At 37.8% G+C, this 23,376-nt stretch overlaps 2 protein-coding genes across 2 annotated transcripts in view; both read left to right on the forward strand.

The window, feature by feature from the left end:
* Positions 1-7,854, forward strand: part of LOC143279784 (long-chain-fatty-acid--CoA ligase 5-like) — a 36,439-nt gene extending 28,585 nt beyond the window's left edge. The window contains exon 22 of the mRNA XM_076583944.1: positions 768-7,854. Coding sequence (XP_076440059.1) covers positions 768-905 — 138 coding nt within the window. The 3' untranslated portion in view covers positions 906-7,854. The remainder of the gene's footprint in view (positions 1-767) is intronic.
* A 7,906-nt stretch (positions 7,855-15,760) lies between these two features.
* Positions 15,761-23,376, forward strand: part of LOC143279789 (uncharacterized) — a 30,574-nt gene continuing 22,958 nt past the window's right edge. Inside the window, exon 1 of the mRNA XM_076583957.1 lies at positions 15,761-16,181. Within this exon, the coding sequence (XP_076440072.1) occupies positions 16,059-16,181 (123 nt within the window). The 5' untranslated portion in view covers positions 15,761-16,058. The remainder of the gene's footprint in view (positions 16,182-23,376) is intronic.

Below are 23,376 nucleotides of genomic sequence, written 5' to 3' on the forward strand. Positions count from 1 at the left end.
GCATGCTGGGTATGTTCAGATACCCACTGATTGCTGACATGGAAACAGGATCTTTGTCATTTGTATTTTTTGTCTTGAGCTTGTGAATACATATTAAGTTTATTAACGCACTAGCAGGTCTGCACATATATTGACCTGGGAAATCAGAAAAGTCTCCATGTTATCCTACCAGGTGTTAACACTGGTTTGAACCAGGACCTTCAGATTGGAAGTCCAGTGCTTTAACCCTTTGACTGCTGCTGATGAGGGTCAGGATGCCAATTAACACTGTGTATTTGCTCTTCTTCCTCTTTGGGTTGCATTGCTTTTGTTCAGCAAAACCAATCACACCATTGATAAGTACACCAGAAAGTGGTAACTACAATTCAAGTTCATTCCACACTGATGTTGTTTCACCAAGGTTGAACAGTCAGGGGGTTAAGCATTTGTTTGTTGTGCCCTTCATGTTTTTTTTTAATTTTATTATTATTTACTTGCCACTTTTCAGGGATCTGTGTTTCAAATACTTAATGGTTCATAAGTTTTTAAGACCAGAGAGAAAATACTATTGGTCAGTTACTTGTTTACCTATGTTAAAAGATGATTTTCTGGATACATAGTTGTCCAGACATTGCCCTTTTCTGCTCCCAGTGGAACAGAGAGATGATGGAATGCCAAAGAAAAAGATTATCCTGACAGGCAGTATTGACTGTTACATGTGTATGATACTGGTGATGAAGTGTTGTTTAAACTTTACATTGGTGGTTACATTGATGGTGTATTTTCAGGTGAAGGACGTGTACATTCAGCCAGACCTGTTCTCTGTGGAAAACGGGCTTCTCACCCCCACCTTCAAAGCCAAGCGACAGGAGCTGGCCAAGTACTTCCGCACACAGATTCAGGAGATGTACAGTAAACTGGGCTAAAGAGCACGTCAGACAGGACCAAGACACAGTGAGGACATGTGATCAGCTGGGACACTTCCGTAGTGGGCATCGGTGATGATGATGATGATGATGGTGACAGTGAATCACACACGATTCCAACCAAAACATAAGTGGCATGTGGGCAGAGAAAGGGCAATTAGGAATTATGTTGGTAAACCACACCACAATGCATACTGAAAGCATTTGTTACAGGGCACAAAACAGAGTAAAGTTGAATATTGATGAAATACTGTAGACAGAGTTTTGAGTTGACAGTGATGGGATACAGAACTATATCAGCCTGTCAGGAATGCTTGGTGTATGTACAACCAGCACAGCTTTTTAGGTTTGAAGACAGCATATCTAAGTAACATTTCACAGTATCTTGCATTCAGCTGTGTTGTGATGGTTTGACAACAGTGATAAGTTTGTGTCTCATTGTATCTGCTCTTGTGTGCCATTAGCTTGTGCTGTGTGGATGGATACATTTGTGAAGTGCATTGATTCAGGTTGTGTGGTGTGTATGTGTGGTGGGGGGAACAAATGATTGAATATTTAATCGAAAATTCACATTGTGAAAAAAAAAAAAAGAGAAAAAAATGGGATACTGATGATTGAGGAGCCAACTATGAAATCATGGAACAGAGGCACTTCTCACTCATTGGAAGTTGTTTTGCTTTTGACTACCCTATATTCCCTGCGGGCCAGCATGCTGAGAAATCAAAATTATTCAGAATACAATCAAATTTAACCATGCTGCAGCGTGTTCTGGTGCTTGCATCAGTCATGTTTAGTTTGACGTTTGACACAAACCTTGTGAATGTTGGAATCATTTTCTTTCATCAAGTTTATATTCGTGGATTTGTGTTCTGAATAAGTAGTTAACTTGAATATAATTTTAACTTATAATTACTTGAATATTTCCTCATATCCTCAGCGATACTTCATAGATTTGAAAATACAAAACAAAACAAATATATACAAATAAATATATGCAAATTGTCGAAACCAAGAGTTGAAACAGAATATGAAAATTCTTCAAATGTTTACCCTTAGTGATCAATTTTTAAGTATAGGAAAAACTTAGTACACCTCCAAAATTAGTGTTAGAAATAAGCGCTGAGGCATTTAACTTTTGAAAACTTCATTTTGCCATAGGTCTGGCTCCTTTTAATGAATGGGAATAGAGCAATGTAAATACTTGTTGTGTTTAATTTCTTTCACTGTGTATGCTGTGTTACTGTGTTTCAGATTGACCACCAGTTTTAGCTTATTGTGCTTGCTTTGATTTTGAGCACAAAATTGTGGATATGAAATTGCTAGCTATATCGTTAAGTTTTGGGTGGGTCATTCTCATGATGTATACAAGGCAGATTGATAGGAAATCTTGTTGACTAGAAATATTGCCGGTGATTATGTATGATGTAAAGGAAACTGTTCCCCTTTTGATTTTAATGAAATTAGCAGAGAGAAAAAAAAATCGCCTAAAGAGTCTGTAATGTTGTCTTTCTTAAGAAGGAAAAAAGGCGATAAGGAAGGGAAAAAAGGGGATAGACAGTGAACAGAATGAGGATTTTGTTTTGTTTTCTTCAGAATTTGTCCACAGCAGTGTCAGGACATACCTGTCGTGCATGTGAGCAGTTCTGTGAGGTGTGAACATGTCATGGTGACGCCTTGCAGCCATGCTGGGTTTGCTTGTCACCAGTGGTGACTGAACATATAGGGCACATGAGCTTAAGAATTTAATTGCATGCTGAGCAAACATTGATATTATACATTACATTGCTCATTAAGAATGTGTGCTCTCCCTATCTCTGTCTCTCTCTCTCTCTCTCTCTCCAACGCAAGCACATATGCACATACATGCATGCTCATGCAAAAGTACATGCTCCCAGTTCTGCTGTTTTTGTGGCAAAGAGTAGAGCAACGAGGTTCTTTCTCTTTCTGTTTCTCGCACGACACACAAACTTATGCATGCTTGCACTTGTGCACATACATTACAGAACTTGGGTGCTCAAAAGTTTGGGCATCATTACTTACCTGCTAGTCCATAATCAGTGAAGTATTACCTTACAAAAAGGTGAGTAGCTATTCATTCAGATCTATTGGTGGTTTTTTGCCAGTGATCTGGAAGAAAAATCATTACCAAACAAGACATTGCCTGGGTTTATTTATTTCTGTGGGATTTTCTGTGTGGTTTTTTTTTTTGAAAAAGTGATGACCACATGATTGGTTTTAGGGTTGTTTTTTTTTTCTCTTTACAATTGTTGTTGTGTTGAAAAAACTGTACCTTAGGGACAGAAATTACTTGATTGTGTTTGTTGCCGCGTGTGTTTTCACCTTTGATGTTATTTTCTTAATGTTCAGTGATTTAATTTTCCTGCTAATACTTTTTAGCAAACTGTGACTTATTCAGTCAGTTAATTTAACTTATTATGTTATTATTATCAATGATTTATATCTAACTAGAAATATTGTAATATTTACTGTATTTTAGATATGGAGGTGCTTTTTGTCACTTTTTTCTAATTGGAAAGTACAGTTCTTTGAACTGGGTGTCTTAGAATATCAGTGTTTTATATAAATCCTCTATTTCATCCCCTCCTTTCCCTACCCCCCACCCCCGTTTCCTTTCTTTCTACTAGCTGTATCATTCTATCATAAACAGACAGATAACATGAATGATGACTATATGTTATTGCATTCTGTCACATAATGACACACTCACACGTACAAATGTTCACACAGTCACATGCATAAACACCAGCAGGCCATCAGAGCTCATTTCTTTCTGTGTACCTTTTCCCTGTTTCTTCCTCAGCACAGCCTGTTTTGTTCTCACGGGTTGTGAATTTAGAACAAAACATAGACTTCTTCCCACCTGGGGAATGAGAGTTCGTGAAAATGTTTCATGATCATGAAAATGCATTTTCTTTGCTTCATATTCCTTTGTGATTACTAACATGGTTTATATATGTCATCGTTGCGTATGAATATTTTTAATTGTACTGGAGAATTACTTGTATACATTTGTTTACAAGCTAAGTTCTTAATTATCAGTATTTTTACATGGCCTCCCTACCCATCTACACGTAAACAGCAGGGCTTCTCTTTTTCCACAAAAATGCGTCTAATTGCATTCCACAAGTTAAGGAATAATATTTTTATTTATTCATTGAGTTTATATGCCAGGTTACCAGAAATTGTAATTTTGGATTTTAACAATGCAAATTTTTTTACTTTTTTTTTTTTTTTTTTTTACATAAAGGTGTTCATTGTTACCAGTACAACCCACTTTTGTGTATTTCAATCCTTCTTTTGACGAATCAGCATTGACTTGGTTGTTTCACTGATTTCTAACATTATTCATGATCATGATAACATGCTTAAGAATTATAATAATTTCTTGGCGAAAGTGTGTGTTGATATTTGTGTAAAATTTGCTCAATTCAGTATGAGTATGCTATGTTTTGTAGGTGTCATAGCTTGCCTGTGTACTATTGCTGCTGCTTTTGAGGGTTCCAAGTAGATTTGCAACTGCACATTATTATTTACATTAATGAATTCACCTATTAGTTCTTTTCATTTCATTCATTTTACTTGCCTTTCTTATGTTCGCGATTTATTACTTCATCTAATATTTATCAGCTTTTAAATTAACGAACTTCTAAGTAGGTTTGGTCACTGAAGAGTAACATAATGTGAGTTATACATTGCAATCTTTGTGTGTGGACATATTTATTAAATATTTAGAAGTGAGGCTTTGATTGTTGGTGTGACATGCCTGTAAGCAGTATCTATCTACATATCTGGCCAAAGAAAAAAAACCAAAACAACATCTCATTTCCATTTCCTGTTTTCGGTGGTTGTTTTTTGTTTTTGGGTTGTTTTATTTTTTTAATGAATATCTATTTTTGTTAGATACAATTACTGGCAGGGAATATATGTGTGGGTAATATTAATTGGTAGAATAGTTTTCATTCTCTTATTACAAAAAATGTTGATAAATCATTGCACTCAATAGACAATTTTGATTATTAGTCCTTTTTGCAGATGGGTTTAGATTAGTAAACATCATAATGAGTGTTATAATTGCCACAATAATTTGTATGTCTCATTTGTGTGTTAGTAGACAAGAAGACAATCTTTTGAATTGAGAAATTGTACATTTCTTCACCTTTGATTCCATTGCATGTTTCTTTTTTTAATTTTCTATTTTCATAATCATTTTGGCTTTGATATTCTGAAAGTTATGATCACTTAATTAAACAATGAACTGAAAAAGAAAACATCCCCCTCCTCCTTCAAAAAGAATTATTGTAGATCGATAACCCTTTTTTTCCGTATCACTTCTTCACAGCAAACTGAATTTCAGTTTTAGTTGTGCATATTTTCAGTAACTTGTTCTGATTGCACATGCATGAATGTACTGAAATGATGACATGAGCCAGAGTATAGTAATCTTTCTCAGTGAAACAGCCTTGACACCGCTAAATTACAGTCTTGTTTTGTCCTCTCTTGAAGACTTTGTGGCTTAGGATGCACAGATTTGTGTATTTTTTCTTTTTTTTTTTTTTTTTTTTTTTTTTTTTTTTTTTTTTTTTTTGTTCTTTCTTCTTTCTCTTACCTTTTCTTTCTCTTTTTTCTCTCATTTTATTCTTTCTGCTTGGAAAAGGGATTGTTGTTGTTGTTTTTCTGACCAGCAAGGTCTCAGTGACTCCCTTTGGATGTTAGATATTCTCTGTGTGTGATGGTGGTGGTGGGATGTGTGTGTGTGTGTATGTGGTATTGAGACTTCCCAGTAGGAGATGTTGATGGTCATGTCAAAGAAGGGTTTTTTCATTTACTGTAATATAATGTGGTAGAAATAAACTTCATTAGTAGGCCTGATTGATTCTATATTTTGATGATACCTAGTCTTCCTCCATTGCTGTTTCCAAGCTTTTACTTATTAGAAATTTATCATCATTTCACACAGAAACCTGGTCTTTTATTTGTTGTCTTCTATACTGAAATATGTTTTAAAAACAATTCTTGATTCTATGAAGTATAATTACTAAAAGGTTTAGAATATGTCTGTATTCTTTTGGAAAATCCTAAACAAAGAACAAATACATGCAAGACAGATTCATGTGCCAAATTATGGCAACCAATTGCAAGAATATATATATTTACAAAACTGTCTGTCAAGACCTTTGCCTTTTGCATGTGTATTGTTACAGAGGTAGGGTGCATTTCACAGACTACAGTTTCCTGCATCACAAAACATCAGCAGCTCTGTCACAAAATAATCCTTATCTCACAAAAGATGACAGTAGGGAATGGATTCCATGCCTCTTAATTATATGTGTGTCATTTCACTCTGTTTTTTTTTTTTTTTTTTTGCTGTATGATGATTTCATAGATGTGTTGTATTAGGTAAATCATGAATTGTGAGCATGTTTGAGAATGGTACCTGCTTCTAAGTCAGAGATTGTAACATGGCATAATAACCACGAGTCAAAGATGCAAGTTTTGGGAGCAAGGGGAGAAGAGAACCACATTTGTTCCACTTGTTCTGTGTGTCTTAAAATCTGGTTTTTGACACAGATCACTTTTTGTATGCTGGATGAATTGAAACTGTAATTCACATGATGTTAAAGTAATCCACAAGCAGTTGTAAGCCATTGACCCTTTCATCACCTTTGTTGCTAGGATGTAATTATGTGGGGCATCAGAACAGCTACATGAAGAGAGCAGACTGAAGTCAGTACAACAGACTGTTGGATAATTTTATTTCTACATGGGCTTCAAGGTGGAAAATGATTGCTTCCATATCATCTTTATTTTCCTGAACCATCGCTAACTTCAGCAGATTGAATTAATAGGTTCCTAAAGGCTGCACATCTTTAGTTTTTCATGTGCATGGAATCATAATTGTTATGTTTTATAAAAGAGATAAAATCAAAACAGTTGCTAGGGCTTTGTTTAGTGGCAGATATGGTTAGCTTGTATGGTGAAGGAAGCTGAGAATGTTACCATCACTGTAAGGACAGCAAGCATAGTGGAATGAACAAAGCACAGTAATTTGGTTGGACAGCAGAAGATCTTGAAGTTGGCCATTTGTTGTGCTGGTCAAAATAAATGTGTTATATTTAAGCAGATGTCCAGAAATAGAAACAAAACATTGTGGTTACTGGTTTGGCAATATTGGATTATATCAGTATATAATAGCACTGATACAATTTGCGTGGCTAGTGCAGTGCCACACAGACTGTTGCATAGACACCACACAGATAAACTCAGCGCAGACATATACAGGTGATGAAAGGGTTAATCATACATTTTATCTTCGTCTTTATGCATTTCATCATGTTTGTCAGCCAAGTTTTGTGTTACTGTATTATCACAAGCAGAAAGAAGTTAAATGCACTATTTGAGACAGGTTGATCCTAGAAGAGTTATGGTGAACCACATTAGTCATCAGACAACCTGATTTCAGCTTTGCTGTTCAAAGTATCAGCATTGTTGTTTTTATTGGGTTTTATTGGAAACACCCCAAGCTGTTATACTGTGAATTTATTGGTCACAATGTTGTTTCTGATTTTAAAGATTAGAATAAATGAATAAATGAAAACATTTAGAATAAAATTTTAAGCTTTAACAGGATCTATGTGCCAAGCTCATTTACTTCAGTGACTGAAGAGTGGGTGTGGCTAAATTGACTTGTTAACTCGTCATGGCTGCTCAACTTGTTTTGTTTTGTTTTTCATTTTGTTTCATTTTCTGTGTATCAGTTTGAATTTTAACTTTTAAAAAATCACTTGTAGTTTTTATGTATTCATATCTGTGACGTTCCTGTTTTTTCGGTCATATCTGTTGGAGTTGGTGTTTGGCTTTTATGTAAACTTACATTGTATTTATTTTGGATGATCCAGTGATGAAATGCATAAAAATGATTGTAAACATTTCCTGTCGTTGTCATTTCTTGATGAAAATAACTTTGTTCTGTCACTGTCACAGATTGTGGTTTAAGTAACATCCATTCATCATTAGTCTTGACATCCACAAGCCATATCCAGCTGTGATTAAGATCAAATATAAAAAAAATGTCAGGAGAGTGAAACATTTGTCAAGTGTTACATTTCCAAACTGTGGTGGTGGTTGCATTTGCAGCTGAGATTTTGATGTGGAATCAAATTTACAAGCTGAAACTAATAGATTGAGCACCCTGTGTTTCACAAGCATGCATAGATAGATGTGGATACATGCGCTTGTTCTCTGTCTGTCTCTCTCTCTCTCTCATTCATTCATTCATTCATTTCCTACATTATGTAGGCCACACATTTCTCACAGTGTGTAGACACACATTTTGGTTATGATTGAACAAGATTTTAGAATAACTCAAAGCCACAAACTTATTACAAATATATAGTACAAAACACATGAGTCACCATGTAGCCACATGATACATTTCCACACCCAAAGATAATGAATTATACCATTCAAATGTACATTTCAGCAGGAGTGTCACATTTCAAAGGTTTGGTGTGTAAAGTGTTTAAAATGTGCCTGATGATTCTTGTAAAGAACAGGTAAATTGGTAGTAGTTCTTGTGAAAACCTTTAATGGCTGATAGATTATAAACTTGTGCAAAAAGGATGTCCATTAAGATATTGACCATTCACCTAAAGAAATTAGATTGAGATGTTATTAGGGAGATGTGCTTTTTTTCTTCATCTTTTTTTCCCCCCAGCCTCATCAAAATGAGGAAACAAGAAGAATCAGTGGATGTTAGAAGCAAGGGAATCATAGATTGTGCTATAGATTTATTTTCATTCAAGAGTCACTGATAGTTTTCTGGAAAACGAACAGAAGAGAAACCGAAAAAATGTATTCTGCCATTTATTGAAAATTGCTGAAGAAATCAATGTCAGTTACACACACACACACACACACACACACATGTATATATACATATATATATATATATATATAAGGGGAGGTATTCTTTCAAAAGATAAGGAAAAAAAACAACTACCATTTGAAACGAAACTATATATTTTAATTTTGAAAAAAGAAAAAAACCCCACTTTGCCTACTAAAAAATAAAAATTATAAAAAAAAATAAAAAAAAGGAAAAGAAAAAAATGCCAGTAAAGGAGGAGGGAACATTAGAAAAGATGAGAAAACATTCTGCCAGTCTCTCTCCTTCTCTCACTCACTCTCTCTCTCTCATAGTTAAAAAATAAGAAAATAACACACTGTATTACACACTGTAACAAACTGCTTTATGGCTCATTGTCAAAAACATAGCTCATAGGACATGAGATGACTGTAAACTGGTTATTTCCAAACAGGACAACTTCATGCTGTGCGACAACTACAAGACATCCTTTCTATTATCTTGAACTCGCCCACCACAATTTGGAACCATTTCGAACCATCCAGTATTCAGTTAATGTCCAATTGGAACAGTCAACATCTTATATCAGCTCTAACTCTGAACAGTTAATGGGCCACTTTGAACAGTCAGCATCTAAACAGTTAAAAGACATCTTGAAAAGTCAGAACAGCATACCCCTTGTAACTCTGAACAGTTAATGGCCAATTTGAACAGTCAGCATCGTATACCACCTTCAAACTGAGCAGTTAACGGGCCAGTCTAAACAGTCGGTATACAATACCACCTCTTTGTTTCCATGTGTTTTTTTTGTGGTTTTTTTTGGTTTTGTTTTTTTTGTTATTCTTTACTTTATTAATTTTATTTTACTTTTTTTTCCCTCAAGGCCTGACTAAGCGCATTGGGTTGCTGGCCAGGCATCTGCTTGGCAGATGTGGTGTAGTGTATATGGATTTGACCGAACGCAGTGACGCCTCCTTGAGCTGCTGATACTGATACTGTTTCCATGTTGGTCAATTGCCAAATGGACCGCCCACCTGGACAGACATCCAGGACCCACCCCTGGAACCATGCAGCTGTCACCACACCAAGAGACAATCCCTAACAACTTGTCTTTTAAGTGTTGCTTGCTGACAGTAATAGGTCGCTAAATGTACTCTTCTGGAAATTGTACAGATTTCTTCTTCTATAGCCCTTTTTTTCTCTCTTTTTTTTCTTGATCTGGTGTGTTTTGTATTCCCAACATATTTGTCCCCTTGCTCATTCATCTCTCTCTCCCTCTCTCTCTCAGCAGATAGAAAATAGACCCAGCACACAGCTTAGGCTTTGTTGACTTTACACATTTTGCTACACATCGTTTGTTTTTGACTGTTAATCTCCCTTGGTGTAAAACTTAAAAAGCCAAAGAAAGAATTTTCATCTTTTCATCTCTGTCTCTGTCTCAGTCTCTCTCTCACCACAACGACACACAGCATCCGGCCAGTGTTGCCTGACGCTTCCTATCGGTTTGCGCACAGGTAATTTAGATTCTGTTCGCTGATATCTTGTGACATTCAGCAGGGTTCTTCATAGACTCACGACAAGCGCCGGCGCGCGTGTATGCGTACGTAAATGAAATGCGTGTGTTCGTGTTCGTGTTAGCAAACTGGACACTATAAATGAATATACTGGGCATACAATGTCTTTGGTGTGTGCGAGTACGTATTCGTGTGTTTCTTTGGTTGGTTGGTTGTGTGTGTGTGTGTATGTGTGTGTGCGTATAAAGACGTGTGTACCGTGTCTGCCAGCCTGTATATGCTCTCGAGTCAGTGTGTGTGTGTGTGTGTTTGACCGACTGTCTCTCTCCCTCTCTTACACAAACACGCGCGCGTGCGCACACACAAACACACTCGCGCGAGCACGCACACACAAACACACGTGCGCGCGCACACGCACGCACACACACACACACGCACACACACACACTCTCTAACGACCATTGCGTGTCGCACCGTTTCTTTCGTTCGCAACGTATTGATTCGAAGTGCCATAGTTTTGTGCTGCTACACATCGACAGAACCGCAGAGGTTCCGAGAGGATGCTGTCATCAGACTTACCATCATACATACTTCATCCTCAGTAACACCTGTGCCGTGGTCTTTTCCGCCGGCTCAGCGGAGGCAGGGAGTATAATCACTGTGATGAATCAAAAGGTTGGTAGAGCTTATCATGGTAATTATAGTATTCTGTGTTACGACTGTCTATTGAGGGGAATATTTTCATCACGTTTTTAGACTGTATGCCTTGTGTTCGTGTGTTAACAAATTGAAGTTTGAAATGTTACACTGACAGATAAATTCATTCTCGAAAATATATCACTCCGCGTGTGTGTGTGTGTGTGTGTGTGTGTGTGTCGGGGCTCGTGTACGTTTATGTGTATTTGTTTGTGTTTTCATATCCGGGCTGTGAAACTGCATGTTTGTTGCATATCTGTTATGCATGTGTGTGTGTGTGTGTGTGAATGTGTGTCTGCACGTTTTACATTATTGCTTATTTATCATCATAATTGTCTTTTTATTTTATTTCTTCAAGTTTTATTTATCACTATTATTATTATTATCATTATTATTATTATTATCATCACTGATTATTATCATTGTTATTATTATTATTATCTTCTTTTTTTTTCTTTCTTTCCTTCCTTCTTCTTTTTAAGTCTCAAGGACTAACAGAGCGCGTTGGGTTACGCTGCTGGTCAGGCATCTGCTTGCCATATGTGGTGTGGCGCATATCATCGATTTGACCGAAGGCAGTGACGCCTCCTTCAGCGACTGATACTGATACTGATACTGACATATGCTCGAAACTGAATACTCTCTCATTTATTTATTTCTGTTAGCCTGTTTATGTTTTTGTAGTAGGCCTAATTGTTTTTGACAAAATCTTTTGTTCCGTCCAATGCTTGGTTTTCGGGACACCATAATATTATCGAGTTACAAGACGTGTGTCGACTTAAAATGCATGGTATGACTCTCCACTTAACTGGAGATCGTGGGTTCGCACCAATCAGAAGAATAAATTTCCGTCCTGGCCGAATGGATGGAGTTCAGATTCAAACAGAACATGCGTACATGTGCGAGTTCATGTGTGTGTGTGTGTGTGTGTGTGTGTGTGTGTGTGTCTCTCTCTCTCTCTCTCTCTCTCTCTCTCTCTCTGTGTTTCTGTGTCTGTGTATATCTGTGTCAGTGTGTGAATGAGAGAGCCTGAGAGAGAGGCGGGTAAAGGGTAAAGATTTTTTCGATCTCCCAGGTCTACATAATTATGCAGACCTGCTTATGCCTCAGCTCCTTCGTCCGTGTGTATACGCAAGCATGTCAAACACACACGTTTAAGATCCTGCAATGCGTGTCAGCGTTCGGTGGGCTATGGAAACAAGAACATATCGGCCAGCATGCACATCCCCGATAACGGAGTATGGCTGCCTACACGGCGGGGTATATACAAAAAACAACAACAAACAAACAAAAAAACACGGTCAGACACATAAAATGTTACATATCTGTCTGAGTGCGTATCATCGTGTGTGTGCGTAACTGAAATCTGATTGAATGACACAGGAAACGAACTGACTGCTATACTGAGCGCCCAAGATGGCAGCCATCAGTCGGTTCTAACCAGGGAAGCAGGCCTGTTGTGCAAATGACCCCAATTTGGAAAGCGCTTAGAGCTTGTCTCCGACTGAGGACAGGCGCTATATAAGTATCCATATCACATCACCTCACCTCACATCACATCACATCATATCATATCATGTCATATCATATCAAGAGACATGTGATTTCAGTTTTAACAGTTGGTATACTCTTTTTTTCTCTCTCTCTCTCTAGAAAACAATAGGTCGAAATATAGGCTATGGAGTTTTGGCAAACATTTTTTTGTCTGATGTTGTCAAAAAGGGACACACACAAAAACCGCAATTCATCATCAATGGCATTTATGGGACATTTCTTGAAGAATCTTTCATTCTGGGTAAATTGTCAAAACACTTGTGTTACAGGCAGTGCATTATTGGTTGTTCTAAACTTATCAATTACTAAATTAATCACACATGCAACTGATTATTTGCAAACACTGTAGAATAAGCATCTTGACCAAAATTGGGTTTAAAACATCCTGTACTAGTAATTGATATACATGGTATCGTTATCTACATGTCTGTACAAATATATGCCGTGGGAAAAAACGAAACCAACTGAGAAGACAATTAAAGCACCGATGAACCAGACCAAAACTATGCTATCAGTTATCCACTGAACAACCAGCTCTGTAAACACCCAGCAATCCACCACAGTGAGCTAACCAGCTAAAAGTCAATCAACTGTACGTATGTGTATTTTCTCAGCTGACGACGAAACAAAAGTACATACATAAAATGATTACTATAATTACCATTCCAAGCATTAATTTGAACATAATTTTATTTTTGATCCGATTCCCTAAATATGAAGTTTGCACGAAAATGTAAATATATATAGGCGCGGCATGCATTATTATCATTGTTACGATTATTATTATTATTATTATTATTGAAACAAGAACATACCAAGCATGCCGGCACTGACCACTGGCTGAAAATGGGGTATGGCTGCCTACATGGCGGGGTAAATAAACTGGCAAAACGGTCATACACGTAAAATGTTACACAGTGTTTGTCTGAGTGTGTACTCAGTGTATGTGTGCATGCCTGAAATCAGACTGAATGACACAGGAAACGAATGATAGCGCTCAATGGCAGCCGTCAGTCGGCGGCTCTAGTGACTATGCAGGTATGCAGCCTGTTGTGTAAATGAGTCACGGTGTTCAGTTGTAAAGCGCTTTGAGCTTGGTCTCCAACCGAGGATAGGCGCTATATAAGCATCCATGTCAATCAGTTATCATCATCATCATCATTATCAGTATTATTATTATCATTATAGTCGTAGTCGTCGTTGTTGTTATTGATTTTGTGTTGTTATCACTATTATCATATTGTTTTCATTATCATCATTATCAACTCTCTGATGTTTTGCCAGTACGACGTATCGAGCATGTCGATGTACTTCACGCGTGCGTCTTCACTAAAAAAGCTATCAGTTTTCATCAGTCGACATTTCTGCGTAAAGTAAAACTGAAAAGAGACTGCCGGGCAATGTCAGTTCCACGCGGGTTCTTTTTCCCCTCCAAGCAAAAACTTGCGTATCACGTGACCCGCTTTCAGTATCAGTATCAGTAGCTCAAGGAGGTATCACTGCGTTCGGACAAATCTCTATATACGCTACACCACATCTGCCAAGCAGATGCCTGACTAGCAGCGTAACCAAAGGCGCTTAGTCAAGCCTTGAGAAAAAGAAATGAAGAAAAAAAGAAGAAAATGATAATATTAACAATAATAATAACAATAAGAAACATAAAATAAAAAAGACGATAAATAAGCAAATAAGCAATAAATAATGACCCCTTTGCGTACGCAAACGGGAGAGGTCGATTGTGGTTGTTATTTTGTTTCATATGTTCCATTACTGATTACATAAGTTAATCATGGTATGAAATACTGACTGAACACATTTTTTTAAGTAACACACACACACACACACACACTGTTATGAAATACTGACTGAAGACATGAACGGCACACTACACACACACACACACACACACACACACGGCACACACACACATGTGTTACTCAGTCAAAAATACGTCTTCAGTCAGTATTTCAGTAATAACAGTGTGTGTGTGTGTGCGCGCACGCGTGTGTGTATGTCTGTGTGTGTGAATTTTATTTCAGAATTAGAATCATAATTTATTTATTTGTCATGAAAACCGTAAATGAAAAATAGACAACTGTGTGTGTGTGTATGTGTGTGTGTTAGAGAGAGAGAGAGAGAGAGAGAGAGAGAGAGAGAGAGAGAGAGAGAGATGTTGCCATGCCAACCTAACGATGCTGGGTCACACGTTCCCTTGCTTCGCGCCCCTTATCACTGATTTTTTTTTTTCGCTTTAAAATATCCTTTGCGCGCTATGTTGTTTCTGAAGATGGATGTGAATCATGGACGGTCTACAAACGCCACGCCAAAAGGCTGAACCACTTCCACACCACCAGCCTCAGAAAACTTCTCGGCATAAAGTGGCAAGAGAAGATCCCTGACACAGCGGTGCTCGCTCGTGAAAACTTGCCCAGCATCTACACCATCTTGATGCACGGCAGGCCCAACTGCGCTGGGCAGGCCATGTAGTTCGCATGCCAGACCACCGGCTCCCCAAGAAACTGCTGTACGGCGAACTCCAACATGGCAAGCGCTCCCATGGAGGCCAAAAAAAGCTCTTCAAAGACACTCTGAAAGCTTCTCTGAAGGCCTTCGACATCAGCCACGACACACGGGAGCTGAATGCAATGGACAGACCAAAGTGGCGTTCAGCTGTCCACAAAGGCGCCAAATCCTGTGAGGCCAACAGAATCACTGCAGCAGAGCAACGCAGACAGGCCAGGAAAAGCAGTGCCAGCAAGTCCCCGACAGCCCCCACCATCCCCTGTCCACATGCATCAGACCCTTCCGGGCGCGGATTGGCCTGACCAGTCATCTGCGCACCCACAGAGCCCAACCCACCCCCACCCCTAGGATGACTAGATGGTCCTCGTCGATCCCGACGGACGAACCACACAGTTTCTGAAGAACATTGGGCAGATGTGTTCAAAACTAACAGATATTTTCGATGACAGATGGCACAATACTGTAAATTATTATATCTACATCTCTCTGGAAAGTGAAAAAAGTAAACAAGTCATTCCTGTCTTGAATTAAATTGTTCCCAAATGGCACATAAACAAGTCGCTGGTTAGCTTTCCGTGTAATATCCTATGTACAATCTTTTGTGATTGGCTGGCAGTACAAAATCGAACCAATCGCTGCAATATTGACACTTTCACTTTGGCTTGCATGACATCAAAATTGTTTCAAAATGGCGCGGCTACATTCGTGAGGAACGGGTTACCAAGCATCTAAACAGTCAGGCTAGCTTTTTATCGTTACATATTTAATTTGAACTACTTGCCAATATCAGCATAGCATGCTTGCTTGAATTCGTTCCGTTGGTGCATGCAAAGCATTGATTTCAGAGTAACTGTCTCGTCCAACGGGAATCTTTGATTTTCGTCATGCTCAGACTTGAAACCCAGAACATCAAAATTTCCATTACTGGAAGCAGCATATCATAACATAATTTTCAGGATCTGATCATATGGATAGCATTTGATGTTGGAACATGGGGAAAATAAACAGACAACAATCATTCGCTCACTGAACGTCGCCAAGGTTTTGGCTGGTATCACAATATCTAATGTAAACAGTCAAAAAATGGATGAACTATCAGCAGAGGTGAGTCGGTATTTTCTCTTTGTCATTAACTGTTCAGAGAGCATATCATTGTGTATTGTCTTATCCATGTGTTTCACCGTTTTCATTTTTTGTGCCAGTGAAACCGTTCCATATACACATAAGAACTTTAAAAGTGTAAGATAATTCGGAATGTAACTGCCAAATGTTTTAGAGTAATGTTAAATAAAACGATAATTTGATACTTACTCTAAATGATACTGACAGTTAGGACTCAAGCATTTGATGAATAAAAACTAATAGCTAACAATAGTAACAAGGACATCGTACCAACACACTGCAACAGTGCAAGTACTTAAGTACTTTGAACTGACTGATGGGATATTGACAGTGTGTAAAAAGCATGAAGGTAGACTGGATCAGTGGGTGATAGAACAGTAATGATGAATCCAATAATGATTAAAAAGATGGATGAAATTTTGAAAACACATACACACACATGTGCACACACACACATGTGCACACACTTACACACACACACACACACACACACACACACACACACACACACACTACACAAGCACACACGCATACATGTGTGTGTGGCACATACATGCATATTATATCATATATACTTAAAGAATGTTATTGCTTGTGAAAACATACATTAATTATTTGATTGAAATCATGTGTCTCCACTCCTTCTCTGTCTCAGTCTCACATACTTGGATACAAAACGTACAGGGCATTGAAATAAACTTAGTTACTTTGATATAATGAAGACAGAAGTCAGCTGGATGCCATACCTACAGACTGTGTCAGGATCATTTTTGAATGAATCTGAAGAGTAAAGAAAAGGAAGACAGACTGGAAGATCATTGTTGGTGTTTTGTGTTTGTTTCTGTCTGTATACCTTTATGTATACACACATAAGTTATACACGCAGTGTTAAACTTGGACCAAAGTCAATTAACTCATTTATCCAAATTTCTTCTTTTTTCCGGTGTCAGGTGAAAGTAGTTTAGGCCAGTGTTGTTTGCTTTTAAGCTTTGTAAACTAATTCTTGACTGATTGTGTGTGTGTGTGTGTGTGTGTGTGTGTGTGTGTGTGTGAATGAGAGGGAGGGAGAGAGAGAGACATAGAGTGATCGAGAGAGAGAGAGAGAGAGAGAGCATGCACAATCCTTAGATTGGGTCCTACATCTTCAGTAAAAAATGGAATTACAATAGAAAGGATCCCCTCTCCCCCCTCCCTCCCTCCTCCCCTCCCCCCTCCCCTCAATTTCATACAGGATATGGAAATATGAAAAGATAACGTAAATGTTGATGGAAACATAGTTCAGTGAAATTGAAATCAGAAATCTTTCAAATTTTTTTGTTAAAAAAAAAAAAGTACAGTTGAAGCTGCTTATAATGAAGTCAGATTTAACGAATGGAGGATATAATGAAGTAACAACGTTGGTCCCAGTAAAAATCCTTCTGAAAATATGTCGGATATAATGAAGTTGGATGTATAGAAATGCCACTTAATTTAAGTTATAATGAAATGGTTTTGGGGTCCCCAAACAAATCTGCCGCCTAAAGCAAGTCATATGTTCGACCTTGTGAAGAGTTCAAGCCAGATATAGTAGGTGGCGGCAGTGAAAATTTAAATATTCATTACAATGACTGGAATGTGATTTTTGGCAAACAACATGACAATATAAGAAAAACAAAAAAAAAAGTAAGTGAATATCTTGATTGGTTCTGAAGATATTCCATTTTAAAGATGTGACGATGCGTACATGCTGTTAGTACTTAATATTCTCACATTTTCACAGTTATATTATACTGTCCATGAGGGTACTGTAATGAAAACTCATATACTTTTAAAAACCATATGATAATGGTATATTGCACAAGAAAACACTAACACTTCAGCAGCAAAGAAACTGGAAAATATGTCTGTCAAAGTAGGAGGAAATAGAAAATCAAGACGTGTCAGTGTGTACAGAATAGCAACTTTGAAGGTCTACAGCACTGAAACGAATAGACAGTTGCATTTCAAAATAAAATATCTTGCAGATTACATCACAGAAAGTGCACTGAATTTTTTTCAGGCAGGACAGTTGACTGAATTTTAAGTATCAGAGTCTCAAACTTTGAAAAATCTTCAATTTGACCAGTGGAAAAAAGACTGTTTACTGGGGTAGCATGCTGCAAAGATGAATATTTCAGTAACTGTCACAAGTAGGACCATGAAATTTTGTGTGTGTATTAAGTGAAATGTCAGCTTTCAAAATAAATTAAAATCAACCTTAAAACTTCCCTCTAAAGTTGGCAGAAAAGGAATGATACCTGATTTTCTCATTAAAAAAGGGTGCATGCTGCAGATGAGACTTCTTCAAAATTTTTGTTTTTGAAAAAAATATTGAAGTTGCAGCCACAATAAGTTACCAGTGGTCTAGGCTGATCATCTTCTTCAAAATTACTACAAATTTTTAAATGAATGCAACTTGAGAGCATTATACAGAATGGGTAGGTTGATGGGGCATTCCACAACAAAGGTTCCCAGGAGGGAGCAAATATTACATAAGTTGCTAGCAAAAATGACAGATATATGAATCTATTTTCTTTCAGCTCTCTAGTTTTTTCTTCCATCCATGAACCCAGTCATGCATTTCATTATAGAAGAAACACAATAAATAAGAAATAAAAGGTGGATGATGCACCTTTATTTCTTCACAAAATGGCATTCACAAGAGAAAATGCACACCAAAAAATCTCTCATTTTTTGGCACTCACAGGTTTCCTGGCATCAGCAATAACATGCTGCTCACTACCTGAGATGTTTATACTGGCCTTTTTGGATCATGGAATAGGTCTTGCAAACCCTGCCATAAGCAGCTGTTTCTGCAACATGTTAGATACACAGATCAGCTCATAAGAAAGAACAAATGTTATGTTCAATTTAAAACTTAAAACCAAAACCAGAGCTCTCAGTTTAATATATGTTTAGGCTTTTGTCAATTTCTGAGTGTTTTGAGTGGGAGGAAAACACTGTGATAACAGAATTATAAAATGGCATACTAACAGGTAAGCATTCATTCAACACCAACACAAAATTCACTGCACTGAACAAAATGGCCGCACTTACCTTTCACACAATAACTCAGTTGCAGCATCAACTTATGCTTTGACAATTGAGGCTGAATTTTTAGGGGTCTGTCCTTTCCAATTGCTGACAAGAACTTTGCCATCTACTTGTACTGTTCATCTTATGGATGTCTTTGTTGCATGCGATTATTTACTCAGAAATTCCACTTCAGGGTGCTACATTTCATGACTGAGATGAAAGTATTACTTAATGTCTTATGTATACATGTATATGATTACTTACATTGAATATTTTATTGTTAATATGCACATCATACTTAGTATCTTATTCTTTGATATATATTTTGTGTACTCATCTTTATTTGTGTGTGTATGTGAGAATGCATGTCTTATATATATATCAAACTGAATATTTCATTCACAATATGTGCATGGTATTTTGCATTTTATCATTTCATGAAATATGTGTTTACTTCCCTTTGTTTTCTGTTTCATGCAGTCTAGATGCACAGCATATCATGGGTTACATGACCCCCCCCCCCTCCCGCGCGCGCACACACACACACACACACACACACACAATTAATTTATACTATCTTAATGGCTGGATTCCTGGTAGTGTTATATAGTTTGACTTGACTGAACCTGATGTACAACTTAGGCTATGGGTGTTATTGTACTGATTTTCTTTTTACTAATTTTAGTTTGTTAAAAATTGGTGTTAAATTTTTGAAGAAACAGGATGTTGCCTGCACTGTTCAAATTAGTCATATATCTCTTCACATTACACTTTTTTCATACTCAGACATACACATACTCACAAGCATACATGTGCAAATGCAAACTTGCTCTGGCTCTCTCTCTCTCACACACACACACACCTACTCCACTGACAGGAAAGAAATGGGGAAGGGGGATGACTGGAGGGAGGAGATGGTGGGTTATATCACTGTCAGCAGTCAGGGATTCTCAGCCAGAGCAAGTGGTCAGTGATTTGGCTCAGTGCCAAGTTTGCCACAACCATTGACAACCCCCTCCCCTCTCCTTACCATTGGTGGGAGATTCTCAGAGACAAAGGAGGGGAATGGCTATACAACTCTCAGCTAATTATGAAAGTGAAGTTTGCAGAGGAGAAAGGGGGAGGAGGGGCGTGGGGGAGGGGGGGGGTGAGGGGTTAGTATGAATTGGTGTTCTTGTTCTTTCTGGAATGTGAGAGCATAGTATCTATCTGTCTGTATATATTGAGATAAAGTTTCACAGCTATAGAAGCAAAATGCAACTAGAATATCAGACTTTTGTGTGATGCTGAATGAAAAAGAAACCATATTCCAATTTGTTTACTCACTTATTCAACACAAACCGAGTCTGTAGCAGACGACGCTAATGCTGTCCCGAGCACTTCCGGTTTTAGACCCAGGTAATATTTTGCTTAATAAAGCAAAAATCAATCAAATATTAGTAATTGGAATTCATGGGCTCCGTTTTAACATGTCCATTTTTCATTCTGTATCAATAGTTTTTGTGTGTTTTACTCCGAAAAAAATAAATCGTGTTCCGATTGAAACACGGTGTCACGTTACGAAAACACTTATGAAATAGATCCAAGCTGCTCAGTTACTGACATCGATCAAAATCCTGATTCAGAGAATTTCAGCTCAATATTGTGCATGAAAGTGCTAAAGACATTCATTTTCAAAAATAATATAAAACTTACCGATGAAACTTAAGATTTTCTGGAGAAACAATGCCATTTTTGTGTTAGCTGAAGTGCCGCTCTCCTGTGTCGAATGTTGATTGGGCCGACGCAACTGACGAAGAGGGGTACCTGCTTTTGAATCGCTTGAGCAAATTGCTCATGGATCAAAAATATTAGTTTCGGATACCATTGAAATCAGCAGAAAATGCTCTTTACCGCTCATACAGTAACCCGTAGGGTCAGATTTCATTTTCGAACTGCGCGAGGCGTTGAAAGATAGCCGAAAAATTCCCGTAACTTTGCGCTCAGATCTAACTACCCTACTTCGCCCAAGGCTTGGAAAAAAACACACGAAAGTTCTCCTTGAACTTTCGCCTTTCACGGCGCCCAGTTTTTCGAACAGTAACCAATGAATGGAAAACAACGGATGCGATTTTTTCCACTATGTGGTTGAAACTAACTGTGTCGCGCTCAGAAAGACGCCGGCCGCCATTGAACAAGGATCGCTATTTCGCGTTACAGTACACTTTTTTTCTTCCATCCGCAAACTCATGCACGCATTGCATAAAGCAAACACAATAAAAATTAAAAATATGGATGATAAATGATTATTTCAGTTGGACAGTTTTTCACAAAATGAAATCAAATTTGAGAAAATGCACTTCAAAATTAGTCAATTTTTTAGGCGTTCATAGGTTTCCCGGCATCGGCCATGGGGGCTGCCGCTACCTAGATATAGTGAAATGGTTACTTTAGTGTTTGTAAACTATTTTATGGGAATGGTTGGTTAGTTCACTTTGATGTTTATTGCTTCATATGATCGCTGGCTATTCTAGGGGAATGGAGTGTCTGTGTAGGAACATGAAATGTACAGCTTTCTGCGCGTTGTTCTAAATTTTATAGAAATCGCGCATTCATACATGTGTTTGACTTGCTGCATAACCCTAATTAAGCTTGTTTCTTTTTTCTTTTTCTTTTTTCTTTTTTTTTATAGATACAGCTTCACCTACACATAGGTAGATTAAAAGTCCTTGGTATTTTTTACTGAATGTCACATGGTAAACATCGCCTCTGTAATTTGTAAGCAATAAAATCGCATTCTAATGTTCTGTAATTGTGAAGCGAGTGTCTCTGATTGTTTAAACAGAGTGGTCGACTCACATGGGGTCAAAGGTTCAATTAGTGATGTTATTGTGATTTGTTAAGCTGTAACAAACACAAAAAATTGCTCTCCAGTATGGCAGACTGTATTTTAAAATCAATTACTTGAGTTATTTCCATACCAGTGCTTACTCCAGTGACTTAACAGTGTGAAACAGTAAACAATCAGTGCAGAAATCCCTCCTTTCCCCCTCCTACTTTCAACTCGTGGTGCTGTGTAATTTCTTCTAACAGTCTCTTTTGAAGTCTTCAGAATAATATAGTGAATTTTGTTCGCCTGTTTTACTTATTAAGGGTTTTTTAGCCTTCAAATTGCACTAAACTTAGTATAAGCCTGTGTGATCAGTTTACATTAATTTAGTCAAAGTTTGGTAAGAAATATTTTGAAATGATGTGTGTGTGTGTGTGTGTGTGTGTGTGTGTGTGTGTGTGTGTGTGTGACAGAGAGAGAGAGAGAGAGAAACATGACACCCCAGATATATAACAAAGCAACCTGATAGAAATTCATTATAACCAATGTGTCGCATGTAAAGAAATCTGGATATGATGAAGTGATTTTGATTGTTCCTGGTGATTCATTATAAGAGGCTTTGACTATACATTTGGTTTATAAAAATGTTACTGGGTTTCTCCTTGTTTTCCTCTGTGTGTGTGTGTTTGTGAATGCTAGCACTATGAGCACACCGACTCATCCAAACACCCACTCACCTGTCTACCCACACTGACACACACACATGTACAACCCCCCCTCCGCCTCAACACACACACGCACACATACACACACGTGTACAACCACACACACACACACACACACACACACACACACACACACACAAACATATGCTCATGTATTCACAGTACAGTTTCATTTTCTTCAAAGTTTTAGGAAGTGCACATTTCTTCATGCAAACTGTAAGCAGTGTCGCTACTCCACATCTGCTAATGCTTACCAGATCTGTCAATCTGCTCTACATCTGATCAGCTGCCCAAGTGTCTGTTTGTGCAGACAGACTCTCAGACCCAGACTTGTTTTATTTGTCATCAAATCCATCAAAGGAATTGTGGACACTATGAACACTAAAAATATACACAACAAGCAAATAAACAGCAATAAACTGTGAACTACAGTTTTGCACTCATCTGTGCAGGATCTTGCACAAGAAATCAGTTATTAACTGCAAACGTTTCTTGCCCGTTCAGGCTGAGAAAAAGCTTAATGGCAACAGGGAATGTTGCATCTGAAGAGGTATTTTGTGTGTGGGGGGTGGGTGGGTGATGGGATGTT

The sequence above is a fragment of the Babylonia areolata genome, chromosome 1 (assembly GCF_041734735.1).
Source record: "Babylonia areolata isolate BAREFJ2019XMU chromosome 1, ASM4173473v1, whole genome shotgun sequence".
Taxonomy (NCBI): Eukaryota; Metazoa; Mollusca; class Gastropoda; order Neogastropoda; family Buccinidae; genus Babylonia; species Babylonia areolata.